At 36.8% G+C, this 16153-nt stretch overlaps 1 protein-coding gene across 1 annotated transcript; it reads right to left on the reverse strand.

Moving 5' to 3' along the window:
• Window positions 1-112: 112 nt before the first annotated feature.
• On the reverse strand, window positions 113-11307 carry LOC103978266 (uncharacterized). The gene is made up of 5 exons (XM_018823227.2): window positions 11011-11307; window positions 10634-10766; window positions 2367-2463; window positions 1760-1846; window positions 113-247 (listed from the first exon to the last, which is right to left on the reverse strand). Exons 1-5 carry the CDS (start codon window positions 11069-11071, stop codon window positions 113-115), a joined length of 513 nt encoding a protein of 170 aa, XP_018678772.2. The 5' UTR covers window positions 11072-11307.
• Window positions 11308-16153: the final 4846 nt, after the last annotated feature.

Raw genomic sequence — 16153 nt, forward strand, 5'->3', positions numbered from 1 at the left:
ATCTTAATTAGGATTAAGTTAAGAGGGAGTGTGGACTGTGGGCTGCCCTAGCCCACATGAGCTGATAATATAGGCTATCAGCCCAACACACCATTCATGCCCCAACTTGATCTTATTTTGCAGCTTCAAACTCGTCGGAAGTCACAGCCACTCCATTTGGCTCATCATCTGGTCGGAATTGAGAAGAAACATCCTCAATGGTGGCGTTAAGTTGTGCAATCTTCTCCGCCAGTGCCTTTCTCGATTTCTGATAAAACCAATTGGCTGGTTGTTAGTGCACCTCAAGTAAAGCAATAGATGAAAATATTTCCATCTTTTCACTCAAGAGACATGGCTTCTTCCTTTTGAGTAGCTAATGGAAAATTAGCATAAGCAGACGTAGGAAGATACTGAGTACACATGGATATGTTGCAATGATCTTCAAAGCATAGGACTTTATCTGTATTTATTAAAGTTATAAAAGAGCTAGATTGCAAATCCACATTCAATAAACATAGAGTGACTAGATTGTGCATCAAGTATCAGCAAGAAAAGCTATCATCCATCTTAGTCATATAAATGAAGGAGATAAACCAATGACTAGTTGCATTAGTCATTCATTTGAAGATGATCCCTTGAGGCACACTGATTGGAGAAGCTTTTCCACTGATGCAGTTATGTCTCACATAAGATTTGGTTTGATTACATGTATAAGGTTGCGATATAAGTAACTATGTTTAACTTTATTATTTCCCAATACCATAGGAATCTCTACATCAGCTTTAAGGATGTTTTAGAGTTGATCAATGGCCATTAAGAGATAGATAGATAGATATATATATATATATAGAGAGAGAGAGAGAGAGAGAGAGAGAGAGAGAGAGAAAAGTTAATAGGGCCAAATCATCAAAGGATTAAAACAATCAAATTTATCCAAAAATGTTTCCACCAAGACTAATAAATGAAGAATTATGGGTGGCCATTTCCATTAAAAGGTCCTATTCTAAATCAAATTAGGAATTAGGATAGTTCGAATAGGGTGGTGTTTTGCTGGTTTGAATTGCAGGTGCATACCGAAGCTTATTGACAATTGGCTTCTATTGTTTTTCTCCATCAATTATATTTCCTTCTTCCCCTATTTTGCACTCTTCTCTTAGATCTTTAATGAATTCTACCACATATTCCTATGTCTGTCCTGTAACGAAGAATATTTATAAAAATAATCAGGGTTCTGCAACAATGGTACATTAGAAATAACAGAAATTTGAAGTAATTAGAAAGCCAAGGGGCACAGTTCAGTACATTTTAAAATGCAACAATTACACATAAAGTAGCAATAAAATAGCTAATAAAGTCCAGACCAAGTTTGTTGGAAACTAGATGGGACCTCTAAGAGCATCAAGACATGATGAAACTAGGGGCATGGCATATAACATGAGTACCTATGAAATATAATTTTGAAGATGAAGGAAGACTAGATTGGGATGTGATTGCTATTCGCTGATAGCTGGATAATAAAAATATTATTCTAGCAACACATTGTTCAATTCCAGCTAATCAAAAACAAAAGCAAATCATTTGACCCATTTGCATGAGGAGGCAGCGTTCTACTGAATTACAATTGGACAACTAGGATAATGGTAATTTGCAGCAGAAGCCAATAAAAAATATCAAGCAAAAAATGATTGACAGAGAACAAAACCAAACTAGCATGATAAAGAGATAGAATTGTATGTTGTAAACTGTACTTGAATATTAATACCATAATCATAAGACATACCTCTGAAGCTTTCTCTTCATTGTAGATGAATTTTGGTAACTTCCTTATTAGATCTTTTTTGTCAGTTCCAGTTAGTGCTTTGCTGATCTGAAACAATACTGCTCATCAGAAAGGAGATAAGAACAAAATCATGAATTGAAGTTTGTTGATGTCTTCAAAAATTTGCTTAATCCTGAAATGTAGAATTTTCACCTGGGTCATCGTATGTTAGTTTCTAGCAAAAGCTGGTGTAAGATTAAACTCTACTGGAGACCTAACTACTAAATACACACACATGCACATGCCCTCTCACACAACAGATACGATGTCAAGCACTCCAGGAGTCAAGCAAAATACATTGTTCTAGGTTTTCCACTCTACTATTTACCGTGTGATGACCTACTACAGCTTCCACTGAAAGGAGAGATGTATGTTGACAAACCTTTTCCACTTGAAACTATTACAAAATAAATGCTGAAAAAGGTTGCACTCATATCAGCACAAGTATTCGACAATCTCATTTTCACCTACCACATAACAGTTAAGATAGATGCTCAGCAAATGTAAGGTTTACAGGAAACATATTAGAAAGGTAATGTAAGACACAGAAAATATATCACTCCAATACCTGAGGTGCATAAACACAAGCAAGTGTTCCAGCCATAATTCCTCCCAGCACAAAGCCTCCAATGAAGAAGACTGCATTGCCTAGGTTTCCACTCTCCCTGAATCATATTACACATCCAGGCAAAAGTACCACCATTCAGACACAAACATATTTACAAATTCAAAAGGCATTCAATCTGTTCATATTTCTCTGGAACTAATCACAATTTAAAATGCATTCCAACTCATAAAAATTGGTAAACTGTTACAAGTTTCAGGATCATAAGCATCGTTCATTTATAGAAACAAAAATACCAGTAATTTTGTTATTATTTTTTTCCTTTTCTACTTTCAATAACACAAGTAAAATCTAAATAGAGCAATAATGACATTTTCTAGTAGAAGAGAATGTGCACTTCAAGCTGCACATATAAAATAACTTATCCAATGAGAATCTTAAATCTGCATGTGATTCTACCCTCCTCAACTAAATTACTTAAGACATATATACACAACCACAAAATTCAAGTTTCATTTCCAACAATCTCCATAGCATAACCTCCTCCATAAATTGGATGTGGAATTTCATATAATGACCCAAGCAACCAAATATATTAGTGACATGGAGTCATTTGATCCAAGATGCATAACCCTCTCTATAAGGAGAAGTCCACTCTTTCCTTTTTCTACTAATGGAGTATTCAATATTTTACATAAAGCATAAATCAAATCCTATACCACTATTAGGACCATCCTTGGGGTTCCATCTAGATTGAAGATTCAATAGGAGACACAGTAGGTCTCAGTGCAGCCTGCACCATGCAAATGATAAGTTCTTTGATGTCATTCCTCATGATCATCTAGGAACTTATGTGAAATGATCAACAAGACCCAAATTATTTAATCCCATGCTACCAACAGCAACCCACGAAGATTATATATACAAGCCCATTTGCCAACTTCTCTTAGAGAAAGCCATCAAGATATAAGCATTCTGTTAGGACTCTAGCTAGGAGAGTCCTAATTGAGCTTCATTGAAAGGGGCATTCATGTAAAACTTATCTAGCCGACCCCTATTAAAGAGATGAAGAGGTCAGCTAAGGTTAGGATTAGTTTGGAGGTTGCTTCTTAGAGAAGCATTAGGAGTTGGTTAGAAGTAGGAGTCTTGAGTAGGAGTCCTATTAGGAGTTGAGGTTTAGAAACCCTATAAATAGTTATGTATTCATCATCTTTTCTTAATGAATAGATCAATCCTTTTAGCAGCCTTTGAGCAGCAACCTGGAGGAAGGAACCCCTATAGAGTTCCAAGGAGGCCGATCCCCTAAAGAGATCAACCCAAGCTTAAAATCCGCAAGGGTTCTATCACTTGGGATCAGAGCAGTGTTCTTGGCATCTCGCTGCCCTTCCACAGCCATCCATTAGCCCTTCACAACCGCCTAAAGCAATTCCCACAATTGCTTAAAAGATCATCACCGAATTTTGCCGTCATCTCCACCACCGCGGATCATTTTTTGATCTCCTTGTGAATTGCAACAAGTTATAGTTTCCTACCTTACCGTTGTTGCAATTTAATTATCCTTATTCAAAAATCCAAAAAAAAAATTTTGTTCCTATATTGCTACATAAACTTTTCATCGCACGTTTTCATCTCTACGATGAAAGATGCGCTGTAGAATTCTAACCGCATAACACAGTTTGTTTGATCTTGCTACTGCGTTTTTTCTGTCCAAACCTCTACGAATTTTTTACAACAGCTTTGACACTTCCTAACAACGGATTTCCCTTTGGTTTCGTCAAAAAATTCTCAATATAAACTATTAATCTTTTATGTCCAATCTACTATACTTTAGACGTAAAAATCTGCTGCAATACCTTTCCGTGATCCTCAATTTTTCTGAACCTTCCACCACCCCATGCCATTAACCCATCAACAGAAAAAAGACGGGGACATCTTTGATCTACAGGCATATGCTATGGCTTCTCAAGATCCAATTGATGCCAAATTTAAAGCATTAGAATCTTGGATTGAATCGCGGCTTGAATCGCGCTTGGAGGACAAATTGCACACTTTGTTTGCAGAATTTAAAATTGGACAACCGTCGAGTCCAACCAAATTTCAGCGAAGAGAGAGTTCAGAGAAGCCTCTAGAGAAGGAGGGATAGCCCTCGAACATTCTTCAACCATGCACGAGGGTGGACTTCTCGCGATGGGAATAAGGAGACCCGGTGGGGTGGATTTCGCGCGTCAAACGTTACTTTCGCTGCTACCGAATGTCGGATGATGCTATAGTGGAAATTGTTATCATCCACCTTGAAGGAGATGCTATTCAGTGGTACAATTGGCTAGAATACAATTATGGGGCTCCAACGTGGAATCAATTTAAGAACACACTACTAAATTGTTTCGGACCTACGGAGTATGAAAATATCAATGGCCAACTCGTAAAAGATTCGACAAACCTCTACGATTCAAGAGTACCAAACCAGGTTTGAGAAGCTATCCTACCTTGCTCATAATTGGACTGATCGTCAATTGTTAGGAACATTCATCGAAGGACTCAAGCCAGAGATAAAAGGGGAGGTTAAGGCGCGGTAGCTTCGTACCATGACAGTTGCGATTTCTTTCGCCCGAATACAAGAAGAACGGCTCAACCAAGATGCTCGGAGGATGAGAACCTCTCCTAGGCTCGCGGCATATAAACCTCCTTCTGCTCCCAACTGTTCTTCGCTGCCAAAAAAATTGACAAGAGAAGAACTATGTGACCGATCAGCAAAGGGTCTTTGTTGGCATTGCGACGAGCCGTGGAACCGTGATCATCGCTGCAAAAAGGGCCGCCTCCTACTGATTGAACATCTTAAAGACATGGAGGAGGAGATCCAGGAGCATGGGGAAGAGGTTGTGGATGAAGAACAGTAGCTAGTTGATATTACAATGCATGCCCTTGTCGATTACGCGAACCCGCAAACGATGAAAGTGGGAGGACTTCTGAAGCAACAACCTATCACCGTTCTTATTGACACTGGGAGCACTAATAATTTTATACACAGCAAAGTTGCTGTCCGGATGGCCTTACCTATCGAGAATTGCAATAAGTTTGACGTTAAGGTCGTCGACAGACGAATTTTGAAGTATGATCATAAGTGCCCATGGGTGAAACTGTTGCTGCAGGACCAAGAGATAATTGCATATTTCTTCCTCCTCCCTCTTGATGATTATAACGTCGTGCTCGGCATCGAATGACTTACGACATTAGGTGATGTTTCCTAGAATTTTGTGAAACTAATTATGAAATTTTACAATAAGGGAAAACAGGTGATACTGCACGGGAAACGTAAGGGGGGACGTAACGACGATTTGCACACAACGAATGGAGAAGGTTTTGCACAAAGCATTCAGCGACTTTTTGGTACAACTTGAGCAGCAAACTAAGGGAGAGCCAAGAGAATTTGAAGATCCAAACCTACTTCATTTTCTTGTTAAATTTTCAGATATATTTGACGAACCGCGCAATCTACCTCCTACCCGTCGGCATGATCATTGTATACCAATTCTTCCGAGCAAACCTCCAACAAATACTCAGTCATATCGGTATCCACATCTCCAGAAGAATGAAATAAAAAGGATTATAAAATAGATGCTCGAAACAGGAGTTATTCGGCCAAGTTGCAGCCCCTACTCTTCACCGGTGCTCCTCGTACAAAAAAAGGATGGAACATGACGAATGTGCGTTGATTACCAAGCTCTCAACGATATAACCATCAAGGATAAATACCTTATTCCAGTAGTAGATGAATTACTTGATGAATTAAAGGGAGCATGAGTCTTCACAAAGCTGGAGCTTCGATCTGAGTATTATCAAATACGAGTGTGCGAAGAAGACATACCGAAAACCGCCTTTTGAATACACAACGGCTACTACGAATTTTTGGTAATGCCCTTTGGTCTCACCAATGCTCCCTCCACCTTTCAGAGCCTTATGAATGATATTTTCCAGAATTATCTTCTTAAGTTTGTGCTGATTTTCTTCGACGATATCCTTATTTACAGCCCTTCTCTTGAAAATCATTTTCAGCACTTCGACTTGTTTTGACGATTTTACGAAAATATGTTTTTTTTGTCAAAAAATCAAAGTGCATCTTTCTTCAACAGAAAGTGGAATATCTTGGGCATATCATATCAGATAAAGGTGTGACGGTAGACCCCTCCAAAATTGAAGCAATGCAGAACTGGCTGACCTCGAGGAACATAAAATCGCTACGTGGCTTTCTCAATTTAACAGGCTACTACCGCAAGTTCACAAAAAACTATGGAAAGATCAATGCACCCCTTACTTCCTTGCTAAAAAAAGATGCTTTCCAATGGTCAGACAAAGCCACCACCGCCTTTGACGAACTTAAAGCCGCAATGACAACAACGCCTGTATTGGCGCTACCCAACTTCAGCAAGACTTTTGCTATTGAAGCCGATGCCTCTGAAGTCGGAATTGGTATTATACTAATGCAAGATGGCCGCCCCCTCGCTTATACATGTAAGGCATTATCTCCTTCCTATCTCAAGATAACTATTTACGACAAAGAGATACTTGCGATTGTGCATGCGGTGACCATACTTAATCGGGCGACGCTTTCAAATCAAGACCGACCATAAAAGCCTAAAATATTTCTTGAAGCAGAAGATATCTTCCCCTGAGCAGCAAAAATGAGTAACAAAGCTTCTTGGATATGATTATGAAATAACTTACAAAAAGAGGAAAGAGAATGTTGTTGTAGATGCGCTTTCGTGGCTACCCGAGCAAGTAGAATTTTCGACCGTTTCACTTCCGACCAGCGACTTCCTTAAAGATATTAACAGGGAATGACAGGATGATCTAGAAACCAGTAAGATCATAAAAAAATTGGAGGAAGCACCAAGCTCCATGGCTCATTACAGTTGAGACTCAAAAGAATTGTACTATAAGGGATGCATTGTGCTTGTGCCAAATTCTACTTGCATAAAGATCATCCTTCAAAAGATGCATTCCACACCTACGATCGGGCACTCCGAGTTCCTTAGAACCTATAAGAGAATTAAGCAAAATTTTTATTGGGTAGGGATGAAAAATATTATTACTATATTTGTAGCACAATGTGATGTATGTCAACGACATAATGGCAAGACAGTGGCAAGTCCCGGAAAGTTGCAACCTCTATCCATCCCGAACTCAATATGGACTGATATATCAATAGACTTCATCAAAGGGCTTCCCTCATCATAAGGAAAAGCTACAATTCTTGTCATGGTTGATCACCTTACAAAGTATGCTCACTTTTGCGCTGTTCGTAATCCCTACACTGCTTCTAGTATTGCTCGAATCTTTATGGAGAATATTGTAAAATTGCATGGGATGCCGAGATCTATTGTAAGTGATTGTGATAAGGTTTTCACGAGCAAATTTTGGACAGAGTTATTCCAGATGCAGGGCACTAAATTGAAAATGAGTATGGCGTATCACCCACAAACCGATAGCCAAACTGAAGTGGTGAACATGTGCTTGGAGACATACCTCAGATGCTTCACCAGTGACCGGCCAAATGAGTGGACAAAGTGGTTTCCCTGGGCCGAGTGGTGGTATAATACAACTTATCATTCATCCACAAAATGTACTCCCTATGAGGCTATGTATGGCCGACCTCCCCTTGTGATCCCAAAATATGTGTTGGGCACCTCTAAAGTAGAATAAGTAGACAGGGAACTATAGGACAGAAACAAAATGCTGAAGTTACTAAAAGATAATCTCACTGCATCTCAAGCAAGGACGAAACAACAATATGATCAACACAAAGGCGAAAGATAATTTTCAGTAGGAGATTGAGTCTTCCTACAGCTCCAGCCATACAAGCAAACATCAATCCAGACCAGAGCATATATGAAGCTTTCACCTCGGTTTTATAGACCCTACCAAATTTTGGAGCACATCGGAGTGGTAGCATACAGATTGGACTTACCCGCCAACTCCCGAATCCATCCAATCTTCCACGTGTCATGTTTAAAGCTCAAGATGGGACAAAACGAGACAGCCCAAAGCCATCTACCAAATATGACTACCCAAGGAGAACTTCAGACCCAACCGAGAGTCATTATTGATCGACGGATCGTGACTCGACGACGACGACCCACTATTGCAATGCTAATACAATGGACGAACCTATCAGCAGAAGATGCCACTAGGGAGAACTATAACGACTTGAAGATCAAATTCCCATAATTCATGGAGCCTCAGCCTTGAGGACAAGGCTGATTTGAAGAGGGCGGGTTTGTTAGGACCAAGGTCTGCAATTTCGTACCGTATCGGAGTTTCGACGTTCACTCGGTACAGTACGAAACTGTATACCGAGCGGTATACCGTTCGATATACCGCTCAATATATATATATATATATATATATATATATATATATATATATATATATATAATATAACTCTACGACGTTGCCTCTCTCTTTTCCCAAGTGGGGCGATTTATATATATATAAAAATTAATATATAAATATATATATAAGATTATATATATATTTATATTTTTTTTATTTAAAAGGCGACGTCGCATCGCCTCAACGACGTCGCCTTTTCCTTCCCCACGTGGGCGACGCGACGTCGCCTCGTTTATATATATATATATATATATATATATATATATATATATGTGTGTGTGTGTGTGTGTGTATATATATATGTGTGTATATATATATTTTATTATTTTTCGTTCCGCTCGGTAGCGTGCGGTCCGTGTACCGGTATGCCGTCGGATCGGTACGTACCGCCGGTACCAGGCGGTATCATTCGGTATTGCCTACCTTGGTTAGGACTCTAGCTAGGAGAGTCCTAATTGAGTTTCATTGAAAGGGGCATTCATGTAAAACCTACCAAGCCAATCCCTATTAAAGAGGTGAAGAGGTTGGCTAAGGTTAGGATTAGTTTGGAAGTTGCTTCTTAGAGAATCATTAAGAGTTGGTTAGAAGTAGGAGTCTTGAGTAGGAGTCCTATTAGGAGTTGGGGTTTAGAAGCCCTACAAATAGTCATGTATTCCTCCTCTTTTCTAAATGAATAGATCAATCCTTTTAACAACCTTTAAGAAGCAACCTGGAGGAAGGAACCCCTATAGAGTTCCAAGGAGGCTGATCCCCTAAAGAGATCAATCCCAAGCTTAGACTCCGCAAGGGTTCTATCAATTCCCTAGATTAGATAACTGATAAATGAAAATGTTAGTAAAAATGTTATGTAGGCGTGCATTCTCATTTGCCAGGCCAGGAATAGGATAATGATTACTGACTGATGTTAGTATTTATGACGATCATAGGAAATTGAGTTGCAGAAATGCTAGTACATTGTTCCTGCAAATCAACGCCAACACTCTCCTTGTTCAAACAAAAGGTTCATAAACCATCTTCAACTTCCATGAAAACCTAGATTCAGTCACTAGTGACAGATTCTGAGTAGCGTTGATACAAACATGTCTATCAGGCTATTAGATGGACAATTCATATTTTAGCTGAGAAAAGAAAGCATAACTATAAGATTGAATTTGAAGATGGGCTCATCATGTGGAATTTACTTTAAAAGATCAAATTATTCTGCTCCCAAGAGAAACCATACATTTACCTGCTAAACATACAACGATAAAAGCATTCACAGTTTGTATCTGAATGGAGAAAATATACTGTGACACTCAAAATCATCAGTTTCTTATACTCTCTGACCTCTGTACTCTGGTTAAATTTGACTATCACTAGCTCTACAACTTAAGTGACTGCAATCAAAATGAACAAAGGTATCAATGCACATACCAATCCTAAATCCTATGATTCTGATCTCGTGATTCTTGGCCAGAAAGGCGAATCTTAGTACCATCACATCACTAATATTAGCATAGGTATGATTTCTTTTAAGGAACTCCAAAAGGCAGAAATAGCCTTGCTCTTCATTTAAGATGTTAGATATCTAATATATCAGCTCATGGATCCTATGGTTGTGATCGTTTGTATACAACTATGACAAAATGTTAAAACCGTATGGGTGCGAGATAGTACAGGCAGATGAAGTTTAGAAAAGGGTTCCCCACCGTACAGTTGATCACGTAGATCGACTGACATAGACTGATACGAAGCTTCCAAACTTGGAAATTGTAATTTATAGGACAAATTTCTCCACAAATAAACTTTACAATAAACAACAAGCATAACCATGAGATGTTGCAAATGGAACGATAGAGTAAAAACCGACAAAGCTGAAACTTCACCGCAAGTAACATCACCTGTGAACTGGTCGGAGAAAAAAATGGCCATTGCAGCCTGCAGCTCCTGCTTTCCGCCGGCGAAGGGATCTAATCGACACGCTCAAAGGATGGCAAACAACAAGAGACTTGTCGGACACCTTCGAAGTATAGCCTAAACGTAAAACATCAAAACAAAACGATCATAAGCCAATGGAACGCCACGAATCTGCCGATTAAATAAAGAACTAGAAAATATGAATCATCAGCTCAGGAACACGATACTTAGAGCAATCGATCCAATGCGTTACAGTAGAATCCATTAGAAAGATGGGGGACAACAAAAACCCTAAAATCTTGAGATTCTTGAAACCGGAAAGCCAACGCTACGATCCTAAAAATCGAGGCGAGAAGACCACCGGAGAGGGCTTGGAATCGGGGGCCTCTAACGGAGACTAGGGGATTCGCGATTGCCGCCATTGCGACCTGTTTGTTAGATTTTGTCAATAGACTAATTGGTTGGTTTCAATAGACTAAGTCCGAAATCTGGCACACAGATGCACCTCTCCGTTGAAGGATTTCATTTCTCCCCCCAAAACCCTCTCTCAAAAAAAAAAAAAAAAATCGGTGACGGTGCTTGCAACTTTGGATCGGTGGTTGCAATAATCTTGGATAAAAAATGGTGCTTAGCATATCAAAAGAGATATATGAGGAGATAACATCAAAAGGTACGTATAGTAATAATTAGATAAAAAAAAAATCGGTGATTGTGCTTGCAACTTTGGATCGGTGGCTGCAACAATCTTGGATAAAAAATGATGCTTAGCAAATCAAAAGAGATCCCTGAGGAGATGACATCAAAAGGTACGCATCGTAATAATTAGATCTATATACTTGATTTCAATCCTAGCATATAAGTTATTTTCGTATTTTAGATATAGCATAATTATAGATTTTATACTTATAATTGGTATTAGAGCCTTGTTTTTGAGATCAAATGCATTAGATCTGTAAATTTATTTACGATGCATAAAATTACCTTCATCTTCCAAGAATTGCTAAGCAGCAATGGTCACCGTCGACCTTGCTGCGAATCTGCGATCACGCTAGGTAACGTGTGCATCATAGAACCCGTCCCGTATGCAGGCATCACAGAACCCGTCCCGTATGCGAGCATCACAGAATCTGTCTATACGACGGCCGGCCGCACACGGCTAGAACCCGTCCATGCGACGGTCGGCCACACGTAAGCAGATAGCCCAGGTGGCGATCGTGCGTGAGTAGGTTGTGCACAGGCGGCGGCCGCGCGTTGGCAACAGCCACGTGCGAGCAGGAACCGTCGCAGCGGCAGCGGTCGTGCGTGAGCAGTAGCAGCCTCGCGGCGGTAGCGCCGTGGTAGCAGTGGTCGCGCGCAGGCTAGAACTGCTGTTGGCAACTGCGCATAGGCGGCCATGTCGCAGGCAACAGCGGCAACGCCGCTCGCACAGGCGACGGCGGCAAAGGCATATTAGGGTTTTTGGCATAATTATGGTTTTACCCTCGAGGCTAGGTTTTGCAAAATTATAGTTTTACCCTTTGCAAATTTCGTAATTTCAGGTTATGTTCTGTCAACATATTTATGGTTTTACCCTCGGGTTTAATTTATGCCAAAATTATAGTTCTGCCATTCGCATATTTCTGATTTATTATATTTCAAATATTTACGGTTTTATCAAAATTGAGAAATTTAGTTTATATTCTCAATTATAAATTGATAAATATGATTTATTATAATTATGATTAATTTTAATCATAATTATATTTTTGATTATTTGATTGGATTTAATTTTTGATTTAAAAAAACTATAAATTATGGTTTACTTTATAGTTTTCTCATATTAATTATTGATTATACATGTGGTAAATAAAATTAAAATCCAATTATTGTTTTTGGAATTTTATTTACTTATTCACACACACACACACACACACACACACACACACACACACATATATATATATATATATATATATATATATATATATATATATATATATATATATATATATGAAATTATGAAATAATATATACCTTTCACATGCATGATTTATATAAATTATTGATTATACATGTGGTAAATAAAATTAAAATCTAATTATTATTTTTAGAATTTTATTTACTTATTCACATGTATATATATGAAATTATGAAATAATGTATACCTTTCACATGAATGCATGATTTATATAAATTATTGATTTTACATATGATAAATAAAATTAAAATCTAATTATTATTTTTGGACTTTTATTTATTTATTCATATGTATATATATGAAATTGTGAAATAATATTTACCTTTCATATGAAGGCATGATTTATATGTTATCATGATTATCATATAAGTTTTCGTACTGATTAATATTCAATAATAATAATTATTATTTATTATTGAATTGCTTAGCATTAATGTTCAATAATTATTATTATTATTTATTATTGAATTACTTAGCATTAATATTCAATAATTATTATTATTATTTATTATTGAATTGCTTAGCATTAATGTTTAATAATTATTATTGTTATTTATTATTGAATTGCTTAGCATTAATATTCAATAATTATTATGGTTATGTTATTATTGAATTGCTTAGTAAAAATTAAAGAAATTGATGAATATTATTTGTAATTCATTTCCCTAAGTTTTATCTGACTAGTAGTTGCCAAAGTAGCCTGGGATGATAGATTTTTATGATATGAATTATAATAAAAATTTTATCATTTATAGGATATTTTTATTTTATATTATTGCATTAGTCTTGTAGCCACCAAAGTGACCTGGACTAATGACTTATAAAATAATATTAAGGAATTAGTCTTAAATGACATTAAGGAAATAATATTCATAATGATATATATAATTATGAGATTTAGATAATCCCAAAGGAGAATCTAATTCAAATAATTATATGATGGGGTAGGATGATACTATTTTTGGATATCCTTGCAGTTTAGGGTTGTATACCCAAAGGTAACAACACTATTCCAAAAAGATGGTATCAATCATCCATAAATATTCTTGAGTGAACATTAGATATGTCAATATTTCACCCAAAGGTGTAATATAGATGATATCAATAGTTCATCAAATTTTTGATAAACTCAAAGTATTAATGTTATTCTATATTTTTGCACTGGTACTTCCGCATATACATTCATATGCTTCAAGTGTCCCTATACTCTCTTGATCAAATTATTCAGAATGGTTAGAACATGTGCAATTCACACTAGGTATATTAGATCTTGATTTAGCATTACTTGTTGAAAAGCTTGACTTGACTGATGAAAGTACTGTAGAATAAGTAAATGAAATGAAGGCTTGGAAAAGATCTGATAGACTTAGTTTAATGTTCATAAGAATGACAATTGCAAATAACATAAATACTTCATTACCGACTGCAACTAGCGCAAAAGAATATTTAAAGATTATTGAAGATAGATTTAAATATGCTGATAAGTCATTGGCTGACACATTAATGAAAGAACTGACCACGGCTCAATAGGATGACACTCGAGGAATTCAGGATCATATCTTTAATATGACTGACAAAGCTGCAAAACTTAAAACATTAGGTATGAATGTTGATGAATCTTTCCTCGTGTAATTTCTTCTCAATTCTCTTCCTTCTCAGTTTAGCCCATTCAAGATTCACTACAACACAAATAATGATAAGTGGGACTTGAATGAGTTGACTAGCATGTGTGTTCAAGAAGAATTGAGATTAAGATAAGAAAGTTCACATAATGTTATGACTACTACTCAAGGAGCTGGTAATAAGAAAAGAAAGTTGAAGCATTATCAATCAAAGAAACTTGCAGGGTCTGGAAATGTTAAATAAATTAATGAAAAAAAAAACATTTATTATAAAGTGCTTCGTGGCAAGAAAGGACACGTGAAGAAGGATTGCATTAAACGCAAGACTTGATTCGAAAAGAAATGTATTAACTCGACCTTTGTGTGTTTCGAATCAAACATTACAAAAGTTCCTTCTAACACTTGGTGGATTGATTCTGGTGCTTCAACTCATGTTACAAATAACATGCAGGGATTTCTTTCAATTCGGAAACCAAAAGAATATGAAAGATTCATCATTATGGGAAATCGTCTTAAAGCGAAAGTGATATCAATGGGAACTTATCATCTACACTTAGAGACGGGTCACTTGATGGATCTTGTTGACACATGTTATGTCACTACAATTTCTAGAAATTTGGTTTCTCTTTCTAGAATTGATGAGTTAGGATATTGTCTTTTTTTTGGTAGTTGCAAACTCAGTATGTTTTATGATTCAATAAAAATTGGTTCTGGAATTCTCTGTGATGGTTTGTACAAAATTAATTTGGATAATTAGTTTACAAAGACATTAATGACCCTACAATCAAGTGTTGGATTGAAACATAGTTTCAATAATGAAAGATCTTCTATATTGTGGCATAGACGATTAGGGCATATCTCCAAGGAAAGAATTGAAAGATTAGTGAAGGATAATATTTTGGAATATTTAAACTTCACTGATTTTGATGTTTGTATAGATTGCATTAATGGAAAGCAAACTAAACATATAAAGAAAAATGTCAAAAGAAGTAAAGAACTCCTTAAGATTATTCATATTGATATCTACGGACCACTCCATATTCCTTGTTTTAGTGGAGAAAAATATTTCATCACATTTATAGATGATCTGTCCAGATATGACTATATTTATCTAATACATGAAAAGTCTCAAGCCATTGATACTCTTGAAGTATACATAAATGAGGTTGAGAGATAATTAAATAGAAAAAGTTAAAATTGTCAGATCTGACAGAGGTGGTGAATTTTATGGCAGATATGATGGATCTGGTCAGAATATTAGCCCTTTTACTAGATTTCTAGAACAACGGGGTAATTATGCTCAATATGCATTACTAGGTGTGCCACAACAAAATGGTGTTGCTGAAAGGCGAAATCGTACTCTGATGGATATGGTTAGGAGCATGATGAGTTATTCATCTGTATTTGAGTCGATGTGGGGTGAAGCTCTTAGGACAGCTATATACATCTTGAACAGGGTTCCTAGTAAGTCAGTTTCATCGACTCCATTTGAGTTATGGACTGGTAGGAAACCCAGTCTAAAACATTTACATATTTGGGAATTTAATCCACATGAAAAGATATTGGATCCAAGAACTATTTCAGGATATTTTATTGGTTATCCAGATAAATCCAAGGGATACATATTTTATTACCCTAATCATAGTATAAGAATAGTAGAATCTGGTAATGCAAAATTCCTAGAAAATGACGAAATCAGTGGGAGTGAAAAATCTCGAAGGAGTAATTTTGATATCGAGGAGATTCAGGTTAATTCTCCCATATCACCTCCTATTCGAGAGATTGTTGTTCCTCAAATCAATGAGAGTATTGATGAGAGTGAACAACAAAATAACATCGAAGAACTCTCACATGATATTGATGTCGCCGCTGATGATCTTGTAGAATAATCACAATTGGCAGATTTGAGAAGATCTCAAAGGAAA

This window comes from Musa acuminata, chromosome BXJ2-3 (assembly GCF_036884655.1).
Source record: "Musa acuminata AAA Group cultivar baxijiao chromosome BXJ2-3, Cavendish_Baxijiao_AAA, whole genome shotgun sequence".
NCBI classification, from domain to species: Eukaryota; Viridiplantae; Streptophyta; class Magnoliopsida; order Zingiberales; family Musaceae; genus Musa; species Musa acuminata.

Bases quoted from the DNA above. Each gene is read 5' to 3' on its own strand.
- LOC103978266 (XM_018823227.2), bottom strand. From the start codon at position 11,071: ATGGCGGCAATCGCGAATCCCCTAGTCTCCGTTAGAGGCCCCCGATTC. The intron at 1,847-2,366 runs GTATTGGAGTGA...GTATTGTTTCAG, and splicing joins CTTGTGTTTATGCACCTCAG to ATCAGCAAAGCACTAACTGG. The intron at 248-1,759 runs GTATGTCTTATG...TGGTTTTATCAG, and splicing joins ATGAAGAGAAAGCTTCAGAG to AAATCGAGAAAGGCACTGGC.